The sequence below is a fragment of the Ascaphus truei genome, chromosome 3, assembly GCF_040206685.1.
Source record: "Ascaphus truei isolate aAscTru1 chromosome 3, aAscTru1.hap1, whole genome shotgun sequence".
Lineage (NCBI taxonomy): Eukaryota > Metazoa > Chordata > Amphibia > Anura > Ascaphidae > Ascaphus > Ascaphus truei.
The window spans coordinates 437,263,410-437,275,819 of record NC_134485.1 but is presented as its reverse complement, the minus strand read 5'-3'; the positions used below and the strand labels follow the sequence as shown (position 1 = coordinate 437,275,819).

General features: G+C 47.4%; 1 protein-coding gene across 3 annotated transcripts in view; it reads left to right on the top strand.

Moving 5' to 3' along the window:
• The window catches only part of CD2 (CD2 molecule), a 65,755-nt gene that overhangs the window by 40,771 nt on the left and 12,574 nt on the right, over positions 1-12,410 (top strand). Inside the window, exon 5 of one of the 3 annotated variants that reach the window (XM_075592960.1) lies at positions 326-686. The exons of the other annotated variants lie outside the window; for them this stretch is intronic. Within the exon in view, the coding sequence (XP_075449075.1) occupies positions 326-573 (248 nt within the window). The 3' untranslated portion in view covers positions 574-686. Of the gene's footprint in view, positions 1-325; positions 687-12,410 lie in introns of those variants that run through there. 3 annotated transcript variants of the gene reach the window in all.

The following is a 12,410-nucleotide window of genomic DNA, read 5'->3' as shown; positions in this document are numbered from 1 at the left end:
ACTTGCTCCCTACACACACTACCTCCCCCTTCCTTATCCCAGCTCCAACTAACTCATGTGCTTCACTCTCTGCTTCCTGACTCTGCACACAACCATGTAGCCACATGCAGCATGAGAATCTGTAAGCCTCAGTGGCTGTCTGGCTGCATGTGATCTGGGTGAAAGTGCAGTCCCCAGAGGCTGCTGGGAATTGTAGTCCACTCAGGAACCCTTTTGCATTGGGGCCACATGCTCTATGTGTAATGGCCACCGCTACTCTCCACTGAGCCTGCGCAACTCTGTAATGGCCGCCGCATTGCCCTAACTGCTCATGCGCGACTTCTAGGTGTCCCTGCACTACGGAGAGCCATCTGCGACCTGCTTCCCTCTCTGCAATGGCCGCCGCGGCTATCTGCGTATGCGCGACCCTCCGCGCATGTGCGAGCACCAGGACCCCGGCGGGGCCAGCCAAGATGGCGGCGCCAACCGGGAGAAGTTACCGTTCCCTTCCCCCACTGCCACAGAGGTAAGGCAGGGGGCAAGGGAAGATCAGGGAAACCGGGAGTGACCCCCTTACACTCAGTATGTGTGTGAGGGGGCAGGCATTGTGTGTATGTGTGTAAGGGGGCAGGCATTGTGTTTGTGTGTGTGTTTTGGTAGTGCTGTATGTGTGTAAGGAGCCAGGCATTGTGTGTTTGGGTGTGTTTTGGCAGTGCTGTATGTGTGTGAGGAGGCAGGCATTGTGTGTTTGTGTGTGTTTTGGCAGTGCTGTATGTGTGTGAGGGGTCAGGCATTGTGTGTTTTGGTGTGTTTTGGCAGTGCTGTATGTGTGTGAGGGGGCAGGCATTGTGTGTTTGGGTGTGTTTTGGCAGTGCTGTATGTGTGTGAGGAGGCAGGCATTGTGTGTTTGTGTGTGTTTTGGCAGTACTATATGTGTGTGAGGGGACAGGCATTGTGTGTATGTGTGTGAGGGGGCAGGCATTGTGTATATGTGTGTGTTTTGGCAGTGCTGTATGTGTGTGAGGGGGCAGGCATTGTGTGTATGTGTGTGAGGGGGCAGGCATTGTGTGTATGTGTGTGAAGGGGCAAGCAGTGCTGTACTGTATGTGTGTGAGGGGGCAGGCATTGTGTGTATGTGTGTGAGGGGGTAGGCAGTGCTGTATGTGTGTGAGGGAGCAGGCATTGTGTGTTTGTGTGTGTAGCCAGGTCCTCCGTTTCTCCCCCTTGCCTCCGCTGAGCGCAGGGACCTCCGCTGCGCAGCAGTGAGTACCAGTGGGGCGTTCGCGTCGCCGGCGGCTCCCGTAGCAGGGCGTCGCCATCTTGCGCATAGCCACGCATGCGCACAGTGCCAGGAGTTGCGGCGGCCATGGATGATGTTGCGCATGCGCAGAGCAAGCGCATGAAACGGGGCCAATTAGATAAAGGCTCTGAGGAGGGACTACAAGTCCCATGAGCCTCAGTAATGGTCACCTGACCGTGCCATCCAATAGGGCTCTAGGGCTGTACTGGGAAGGGAAGTAGGAAGCTGACAGTGGAGCATGAGTGAGAGTAGGTGCCAGGAGAGGATAGGGGAAGGAGGTGTAAAGAGGCAAATAGCCTTTGCTCTAGGCCAGAACCCCCTAGGCCCCAGTTAATGCCCTGAGTCACCCCCAGCTTGTGGTTGCTTTAGGGACAGCCCCTATAGGTAGGGGCCTTGCCTGTAGTATTCAGTAACAGTCAGGGACAAAGCTGGTGAAGCTGAGTAATCTGATATTCCTAGTCTGAGACCAACCTCTTCTGTGGAATTCCGGATCTAGCTGAGGAACTCATGGATCAGCGGATTCTTTTTGAAGTAGTCGGCGTGTCCGGGTGCTGGAGCGCCCGGCAGGTATTTCATAAGTGCACCAACATACCGGTACCTTAAAGGCGCTGATCACGCCTTTGGGGTGGGTTCTTTGGGGAAACTCAGGGGTTAAGTGACCAAGGCTCTGCGTTGGTACATTGGACACGGTGTTGGAATACACGGTGTGGGAATACACGGTGGTGGGTCACCGCTTATCCAGAGGGGAACGGTTATGGTTAACCGTGTTGATTATAATTCATGTGCATTCTGTGTAACACCTGCAGTAAAGGTTATCAAGTTAATCTAAGAGCTGTTGTTACTATTTCCTGTCTGGATATGTATAAACCAAGTATCATCTGCAGATGATAGTATTGGCAGATATACCCTGCTCAAGCGAATGAAGAGGGATTAATACCCCAAACAGTATAGGGGAAGGGTGGTGCTCACAGGCAATAAATGATAGACTAAGTGAGAGGAAATAAAGAATCCCAATATTGTGGCACTTAGAGAGTGCACCCAAACTAAAACTTAATATTTATTGATTAATCTTAAAATGATAACTGTTTGGAATAACCATAGATGCAGGACAAATTGTTATTAAAATAAATAAAAAACCGGAGAGGTGAGGTAGTACATAGGGAAATTATATATAAACCCTATTGTCAGTCTGTTAGCCCTTGAATGGTTTGTAAGTGTTAGAGAAGTATCACACAGGTAAGTAAGGTGAGGATAATGTTATATCACTGATCCCTTGTGGGAGCAACCATAAGCTTACAAAGGAGAGAATGAATATAGCTATACAGATAGACACATATGTTCAGGGAAGCTATAGAAATAGCCCCAAGTCTATCTAAGGAGCTGATCTCTAACTCAATATATTTGGACACAAACTCTTTATTTAACATTGACTGACACTAAAGTCTGGGTGCTGTTGCTGCCCACGAATGCAGTCTACGAAGCACCCAGACGTACACAAGCCCTCACCACTCCGACAAGCCGACGTCACGTGATGGTGACGTCAGACGTACCCTCAGCTGAAGAGGAAACTGCCTCCTGGTATAATGAAAAGGCATTTCCATCCATCTGTATGTCCAGTATATATATATTTATATAGTAAAATACATTAGTGGTATTTTCATTATTGTATTTGTCAAGAATAATGGAAATCTTCGTTCATATTGCTTGCTCTGCAGTTTCTTCAAGCTCTCTGCGCTGATGGATCCAGGATCCGGAAAGTAGCCATGAGCCCTTTAGGCAGCAGGACATCGGAGCTAGGCTCCTCGTTCCCTCCTCTCACAGTTTGGGCTACTTTTACCTCCCCCCGCCCCTTGGGCTATTTTACCTCCCCTCCGCCCAACCCCAAGCCATCTTAACGGCGAGTAGTGACACGGTGGCGAGGGCACCGGGGAGAGGTTATTTAGGAACTAGGCATGGGGCGGGAAAGCGATCGGCGCCCTGCAGGAAGGTTTCCGCCCACCCTGCCAGGAAGGTTCCAGCGCGCCACGCCAGGAAGTTTCCCACGCAACCTGCCAGGAATGTTCCAGAGCGCCCTGCCATGAATGTTCCCGCGTGTCCTGACAGGAAGGTTCCCGCGCGCCAAGCCAGGAAAGTTCCCGCGCGCCCCGCCAGGAAAGTTCCAGTGCGCCCCGCCAGGAAAGTTCCCATGCGCCCAGCCCAGAAAGGTTCCCGCGCGCCCCGCCAGGAAAGACCCAGCGCGCCCCGCCAGGAAAGTTCCAGCGCGCCCAGCCCAGAAAGGTTCCCGCGCGCCCTGCCAGGAAAGTTCCAGCGTGCCCCACCAGGAAAGTTCCCGCGCGCCCCGCCAGGAAAGGTTCCCGCGCGCCCTGCCAGGTCGGCTCCCGCCCTTCCCTTTGTGATCAGGTTATACTGTTGATGCTTGTACTTGTTGAGTTTTTTATTAAAAAAAAAAAAAGAAAGAAAAGAAAGAAAAGACTAATGCCTGTTTATTCTTTTGAAGTGGGAAGTCCGAAGCCTGTTGTTGCCTCTGCAAGGGGGTAAGTGCACTTTAACCTGGCCAGACAGGTCTCTATGGTTCGGTAGAGCCCGATGGTGGCTGGGAGTAGTAAGTGACGTCACGGGCATGCCCCCCTCCCCCCGGCATGCCCTCGCCATGCCCCCCTCCCCCCGGCATGCCCTCGCCATGCCCCCCTCCCCCCGGCATGCCCTCGCCATGAGGATTGTGAAACAGCTGTAAATAGGTCTGAGTCGGACCATACGCGTTATCACTCTTGAGCATGGAGCCTGCGATGGAGGTCCCCCCACTGTGTATACATATCCCCATAATAATACATACAAATAAATAAACAGATATGTATAAACCAAGTATCATCTGCAGATGATAGTATTGGCAGATATACCCTGCTCAAGCGAATGAAGAGGGATTAATACCCCAAACAGTATAGGGGAAGGCTGGTGCTCACAGGGAATAACTTATTATGGTCCAACTCAGACCTATTTACAGCTGTTTCACAATCCTCAGGTGTTGGTGCAAGGGCCAGTAAAAACAAAATAATAGCATTGTATTAGCCATGTAGAATTAACACAGGTGTGATTTCACTTGTCCTACAATTGGAAATGTAGCCCCCTTTCCCCATGTCTAAGGGAACTATGTGTTTTCTAATGCAGCCTGCATTATCCAGACAAGCGGCTAGTGAACAAGCACAGGTTGTCACTCTTAGGCCGCATCCATAGTAGGCGCTCGTGACAGAGCGCGTGACGTCAGGCGCGCCTGTACTTGAAGAGATCCGTGGCCTGCAGGTTTGCGCAATGGGGGCATGGCGAGGGCATGCCGGGGGGAGGGGGGCATGCCCGTGACGTCACTTACTACTCCCAGCCACCATCGGGCTCTACCGAACCATAGAGACCTGTCTGGCCAGGTTAAAGTGCACTTACCCCCTTGCAGAGGCAACAACAGGCTTCGGACTTCCCACTTCAAAAGAATAAACAGGCATTAGTCTTTTCTTTATTTTTTTTTTTTTTTATAAAAAACTCAACAAGTACAAGAATCAACAGTATAACCTGATCACAAAGGGAAGGGCGGGAGCCGACCTGGCGGGGCGCGCGGGAACCTTTCTGGGCTGGGCGCATGGGAACTTTCCTGGCGGGGCGCGCGGGAACTTTCCTGGCAGGGCGCACGGGAACTTTCCTGGCGGGGCACGCGGGAACATTCCTGGCGGGACGCACGGGAACATTCCTGGCGGGGCGCGCGGGAACATTCGTGACGGGGCGCGCGGGAACATTCGTGACGGGGCGCGCGGGAACATTCCTGGCGGGGCACGCGGGAACATTCCTGGCGGGGCGCGCGGGAACATTCCTGGCGGGGCACGCGGGAACATTCCTGGCGGGACGCACGGGAACATTCCTGGCGGGGCGCGCGGGAACATTCCTGACGGGGCGCGCGGGAACATTCCTGGCGTGGCGCGCGGGAACCTTCCTGTCAGGACACGCGGGAACCTTCATGGCAGGGCGTTCTGGAACCTTCCTGGCAGGGTGGGCGGAAACCTTCCTGCAGGGCGCCGATCGCTTTCCCGCCCCATGCCTAGATCCTAAATAACCTCTCCCCGGTGCCCTTGCCACCGTGTCACTACTCGCCGTGAAGATGGCTTGGGGTTGGGCGGAGGGGAGGTAAAATAGCCCAAGGGGCGGGGGGAGGTAAAAGTAGCCCAAACTGTGAGAGGAGGGAACGAGGAGCCTAGCTCCGATGTCCTGCTGCCTAAAGGGCTCATGGCTACTTTCCGGATCCTGGATCCATCAGCGCAGAGAGCTTGAAGAAACTGCAGAACAAGCAATATGAACGAAGATTTACACTATTCTTGACAAATACAATAATGAAAATACCACTAATGTATTTTACTATATAAATATATATATACTGGACATACAGATGGATGGAAATGCCTTTTCATTATACCAGGAGGCAGTTTCCTCTTCAGCTGAGGGTACGTCTGATGTCACCATCACGTGACGTCGGCTTGTCGGAGTGGTGAGGGCCTGTGTACCGTCTGGGTGGTTCGTAGACTGCATTCGTGGGCAGCAACAGCACCCAGACTTTAGTGTCAGTCAATGTTAAATAAAGAGTTTGTGTCCGAATATATTGAGTTAGAGATCAGCTCCTTAGATAGACTTGGGGCTATTCCTATAGCTTCCCTGAACATATGTGTCTATCTGTATAGCTATATTCATTCTCTCCTTTGTAAGCTTATGGCTGCTCCCACAAGGGATCAGTGATATAACATTATCCTCACCTTACTTACCTGTGTGATACTTCTCTAACACTTACAAACCATTCAAGGGCTAACAGACTGACAATAGGGTTTATATATAATTTCCCTATGTACTACCCCACCTCTCCGTTTTTTTATTTATTTTAATAACAATTTGTCCTGCATCTATGGTTATTCCAAACAGTTATCATTTTAAGATTAATCAATAAATATTAAGTTTTAGTTTGGGTGCACTCTCTAAGTGCCACAATATAGGGATTCTTTCTTTCCTCTCACTTATTTCCTGTCTGGGGTTATCTCATAGTATTGGGATCCTGGGCAGGTGGAGGCACTGCCCATTAATACATTCATTGCCCCAGGCTCCTAGTGGCGGAGACTCAGATCTCTGTGAGCCAGCAGGATATGCAGCACTAGTGGACCTGTCGTGGTAAAAGGGAAAGAGGGCTACATGTGTGTTGGCAGTGCTGTGTGTGTGTGTGCGGGATGACAGGCAGTGCTGTGTGTGTGTGCGGGATGACAGGCAGTGCTGTGTGTGTGTGTGTGGGATGACAGGCAGTGCTGTGTGTGTGTGCGGGTTGACAGGCAGTGCTGTGTGTGTGTGCGGGATGACAGGCAGTGCTGTGTGTGTAAGGGATGACAGGCAGTGCTGTGTGTGTGTGCGGGATGACAGGCAGTGCTGTGTGTGTGTTGGCAGTGTTGTATGTGTGTGAAGGGGAAGGCAGTGTTGTGTGTGTGTGTGTGTGTTGCCAGTGCTGTGTGTGTGTTAGGGGGCAGGCAGTGGTGTGTGTGTGGGAGATGTTGGCAGTGCTGTGTGTGTGTTATTGGGCAGGTGTGTGAGTGTGTGTTGGCAGTTCTCTGTGTGTGTATTGGCAGTGCTGTATGTGTGTTAGGGGGCAGGCAGGCAGGTGTGTGTGTGTTGGCAGTGTTGTATGTGTAAGGGGGCAGGCAGCGCTGTGTGTGTTGGCAGTGCTGTATGTGTGTTAGGGGTCAGGCAGTGGTGTGTGTGTGGGAGATGTTGGCAGTGCTGTGTGTGTGTGTTATTGGGCAGGTGTGTGAGTGTGTGTTGGCAGTTCTCTGTGTGTGTGTGTGTGTGTATTGGCAGTGCTGTATGTGTGTTAGGGAGCAGGCAGGTGTGTGTGTGTGTGTTAGCAGTGTTGTATGTGTAAGGGGGCAGGCAGTGCTGTGTGTGTGTGTGTGTGTGTGTGTGTGTGTGTGTGTGTGTGTGTGTGTGTGTGTGTTTGTGTGTGTTGGCAGTGCTGTATGTGTAAGGGGGCAGGCAGTGCTGTGTGTGTGTGTTGGGGTTGGCAGTGTCACTGGCTGTGTTATCCCACACAATGATAGTAACAGAGGACTGATGAGTAGGGAACAGAACAGCAGAGCCGCGATTTCCTGAGTTACTGTTTGATGTTGTGCAGGTGTAAGCAACGTCAGAGATCAGAAATGTGATAGCACACAGCACACACAGCACACACAGCACACACAGCAGTACTATCATAACCTCAAACATTATCCTGTGCTAACACCAGGCCCGCTGTATGCACACTGCACACACTGCACACACTGCAGTACTATCATAACCTCATTGTCACGATGACATCAACTTTTAGCAACACATTTATATTTCTGAGTACTTGATTGAACAGAACAAGTTGCAAAATAAATAGTGATTTATTTCCTTAATAGACAAACACACGACATCTGCAGAAAACACTTAAAACCACTCACTGGGATCAGGAAACGAAATAAGTTGTCCTTGGAACGAAAGAAATGGTCCTTTGCTTGCCAGTGCAAGAAATGCAGCCTTGGTTTTAAAAGTCCTGTGGTTATGTGGTTGTTAACCCCTTCACTCCTGGACGGGTTGCTGCTGTACTGGAACAAAGTCTTGCATCTTTACATCATGGATTAAAATTCAGGACTCACACTGGGAAATACCTGGGAAACCACAGTTATAGACTGGCCAAAGCTATCTTTAACATGTGGATCCAATCCCCTCGTGGGAACAAAAAAAACCCACGAATAGCCAAGTGACCCACAGCTCATAAGACTGGTCAAAAGGGCTGTCCGGTGGGCAGGGCGCATGGGTCAGGTTGACGCCCATGCCACTTAGCATACCTGGGCTACACCCATTTCTTGGGGCCACTGTGTCTGATCTCTGACTTAGAGGTGTCACTAGCCTGACATCTGCTGTGCATTAGTATGCCAGTATTGTATACATTATGGGCCTCTGGGTATTGTCATAATTGACCCTCTTTTAGACAGGGGGACTCTAAATCTGTGGGAGCCTTTTGAGACTCCATCATAAAAATAATTACAACCCTTTCAGGCTTGGTCATAAAAATACCGAAGCTCATTCACCCATATCACAGCTGGATGTCCAAGTAATTCCTGCTTAGACTTACAAAAAAATACCTCCTGCCTTACATTTAAGATCTGCTATCATGTGTTGGTTAGATGGTATGGCAAGCAATGCATCTTGTCTTTTACCCTCGCAGACAGGGAATGGCCTGCACATGGGGAATAAAAATGGCGGGGACAGGGCCACAACAGTAATGCATGTAAAATCAGGTATTAACCCTTTCCTCCCCGTCACATTCATACATTATCCTGTGCTAACACCAGGCCCGCTCTATACACACTGCACACATTACACACAGCGCACACTGCGCACACACTCCGCACACACTGCGCACAGAGGGCGCACACACTGCAGTACTATCATAACCTCATACATTATCCTGTGCTAACACCAGTCCCGCTCTATACACTGCACACACTGCACACACTACACACACTACACACACTGCAGTACTATCATAACCTCATACATTATCCTGTGCTAACACCAGCCCGCTCTATACACACTGCACACATTACACACAGCGCACACTGCGCACACTGCGCACACTGCGCACAGAGGGCGCACACACTGCAGTACTATCATAACCTCATACATTATCCTGTGCTAACACCAGTCCCGCTCTATACACTGCACACACTACACACACTGCAGTACTATCATAACCTCATACTGTGATGATGAGGGGGTACCCAGGGTAATAATAAAGGTATTATGCCCAGCTCAGCCATATTTGGGAATTGTAAAGTGCCAGCTGTGCAACCCAATAGTTAGGTCCAGTCTACCTGACCAGACCTTAGAGCAGGTAACTTCTTCTACTTCTTCTACTCGACCCGGGGAGATTCATCACGCAGCTGCTATATGCTTCTGGTCTCAGATATGATAGTTACGAGCTCGGAGAAGCATAGATTCAATGCACACAAGGTGATTGAGTTCTTTCCTCTGTTTAAAATGTCATCAAGGTAGTTCTTTTATACCCAAGACAAGGACAATACATCGTGTGTCAATTTCATACATCTGTTACAAACTGAGTTCTCATGTATAGATCATACATCTAAAATGACATATACCATCTGGCCTAAATTGGTGGAAAAAGGGATAAAAGGTCAATAACTACTAATGGGGTCAGAAACAAGACTAGTGGTCTTGTTTCTTATAATCTTATTTCTTATGTAATAGATATCCTGGGACTGCTGGTCCAAAGCTGAAATACTTTTACCATCTAGTCTTCTGAGAAAATAAAGCTTGGCTGTTTTAACCTATTCAGGCCCTGAAAAGAACAGAGCTGACAGATACAGTTTTTAACCTTAAATGCCCTCCTTTTGTTCTGGAAGAACAATCCAATCAACCAGTCCCATTTATTCTTCTACACACCACTCAGGAGAGGAAAAACTCCAAGGGAGAAACCTCTAAGAGACCATGGGGATGCAGAAACCTATCTCTTTTAGGTATCCCGTTTGATAATCAGAGATGAACATATGGGTGGTTGACGAGTACCAAGACTATTGGTATTTCTCGCTCTCATTGTGGGAGACATATATATATAACTGTAGAGCTAGAAGCAGAAGCAGCTTTCTTTTGGCAAAAATAGAGCTGATTACACTTTTAGCCATCTGAATTAACATATACACACAAAGTAATAAACTTGCGTTTGCCATGATTCCATAAAGAATTTTCATTCCCAACGCACCTAGCCAATTTCCAAGACCAAATGTTCAATCGAACCCTTTTAGTTCCTCTCGCATTCTAGATTGAATTTCTGCTAGAGTGTCCATGTCATGATGTATACTTTTTGATTGGTCATCAATATAAACACAACATTCTTTACCTACTAACTTACAAACCCCTCCTTGTGCTGCCAACAGATAATCTAGTGCCATACAATTTTGCAATACTATTGCTGTAATTTGTTGCCATTTGCTACTGTGCCTTAAAATAGCGTCTTTAGTATCGTTAAAAACGGCATCTATATTGACTACTAAAAATCCCCTTTTGCATATAAATCATACATTCCTAAAAAGGTATTAGACCCCCCCGCAACTCTCTTAACTGAGCTACTTTTCCTTTCAATTTCGTATCCTTTGCTTAGGTAGGGTGAACATTATTTGAAAAGTGGGCAAATTCTATTTCTGAGAATAAGTGGGGGTTGGTGGGGGTGAATATTTCCTAGGAGCGACTGCACAACACATACATCTTAAATACTACTTTCACTCAGAATATCGGAACAGACAAAATCACTGCCATAGTAAAAAATGCTGACTTGTGATCCTTTCCTTGTGGTTGACACACGCCCTTGGGTGACCTTCCCACCTTCCTCATGTCCAATCTTCTCAGCCCCCTCTTATCCTTTAGAGACAGTCTTTTTAAAGAACAGTTAACCATATCATAGTCCTGCCGGACCAAAAAAATAGTCCCATAGTGCATAACTTCATTCCTTTCTGGCCATTGTATCGGCCCAGTTGATTTCTTTTTTTTTTTGGTCTCTTCTTCTGAGGGACTGCTGACATCTTCATCACTAAAAAGAGACATAGCATCGGTGGGGGGGTTGCAACGCACTTCTGGACCAAAGTTTTGCTGTTCATAACACAGAGAGTAATGAGTAGGACAGACACACATACAAAAACATCCACTAGCTTCGCTCCCAGTGAAATAATCTAACCACCAAGTCCCAACAAATCCCAACCCTCATCTCTACCTTTAAACACTGAAATCACTTTTCCCAAATAACATAACCTAGTTGCAGGATAATACTTTATCTATCCTTCAATCACAGAGTCAATAACTTCCCTAGGGCAAAGTTGTATTTCTACTCCCTTTGTAACCAGTTTCTTTTATATATATAGTTCTACAAATATCTTATAGCATCTTGTCTTTTTCCAATGGGTTTAATATAACTCTCGTGTTCCTGGGGTGCAACTTATTGGGTATGGATAGTACATTGGGATATATTGCACATAAGATGTGGGCTTTGTTTACCTGGATTCCATTATATAACAAGAAGGTGTACATATATTCTATACTGTACACAGAATAATAAAAACCCATACAGAAAAATTATGGCTAAACAAGCTATATCTGTTCCTTCCTTATCATCTTCATGTAGACACTACTTATATAAACATAATAGAATAAACATTGTAATTAAAAAAATAAAACCTGTAAAAAAGGTTATTAAAAAGTTCAAAGTTCATATATTGAGGTCCGGATTTTCTGCCTATGAACTTTTCTCCTTCTTTGGTTAGTGCCGGGTTTTATTGTGACCCAAAACACCAACTGAAAATAACTGTGTCTTTAGGCCTTCCCTCCTGTGTTGAGGTTTAATTTTGAAGCGACTGTGAGTGCACTTGTGTAACATGGATCCAGGAAAAATACTCTGACTGGGAAGAATCTGGAATAGGGCTCTCCACTTTAGATGAAAAGCGCTTTTGCGTCACCTTTATCTTCATCTAATTGGAAGGACCGCACCTGGACATGAGACACTCAGACAATTGCATTAGTTTCACACAATAGACGCTGATTAAAATCGTCTGTTTAGAGCATATTGTCAAAGCTTAGAAATAAGATCAATGAGTCAAATACAGGGTTCAAAAAGTAACACATGAGTTTATCTGTACCAAGGCACAATTTGGGAGACAAGAATTCAGAAAGAACTCAAGCCTCTGAAAACATATTGCTTAGTATCACATTTTTATACATTTCAAAATGAGTAATACACCCCTTAAGGGGGCTGGCTTACAGATAAGTGATGATATGATGACATGCAAAAATACATATTTGTTGATGCCTAAATATGCTTTACATTGCTATATTCTTATCGATAATGTACCATAATGTGGGCCTCCCAACCCTGTGACATAAGGGAGTTACTCTGTCCAGCCCTGTATGTGACTGTATCTGTCAGATAAGAAAGAACTCAGATCAGCAGGAATGTCTAATCGCTTACGAATGCTATTTCAATTCTTGCCTGCCTTGTAGGAATTAAAAAGGGTTAGTTATATCTAGGAGCGATACT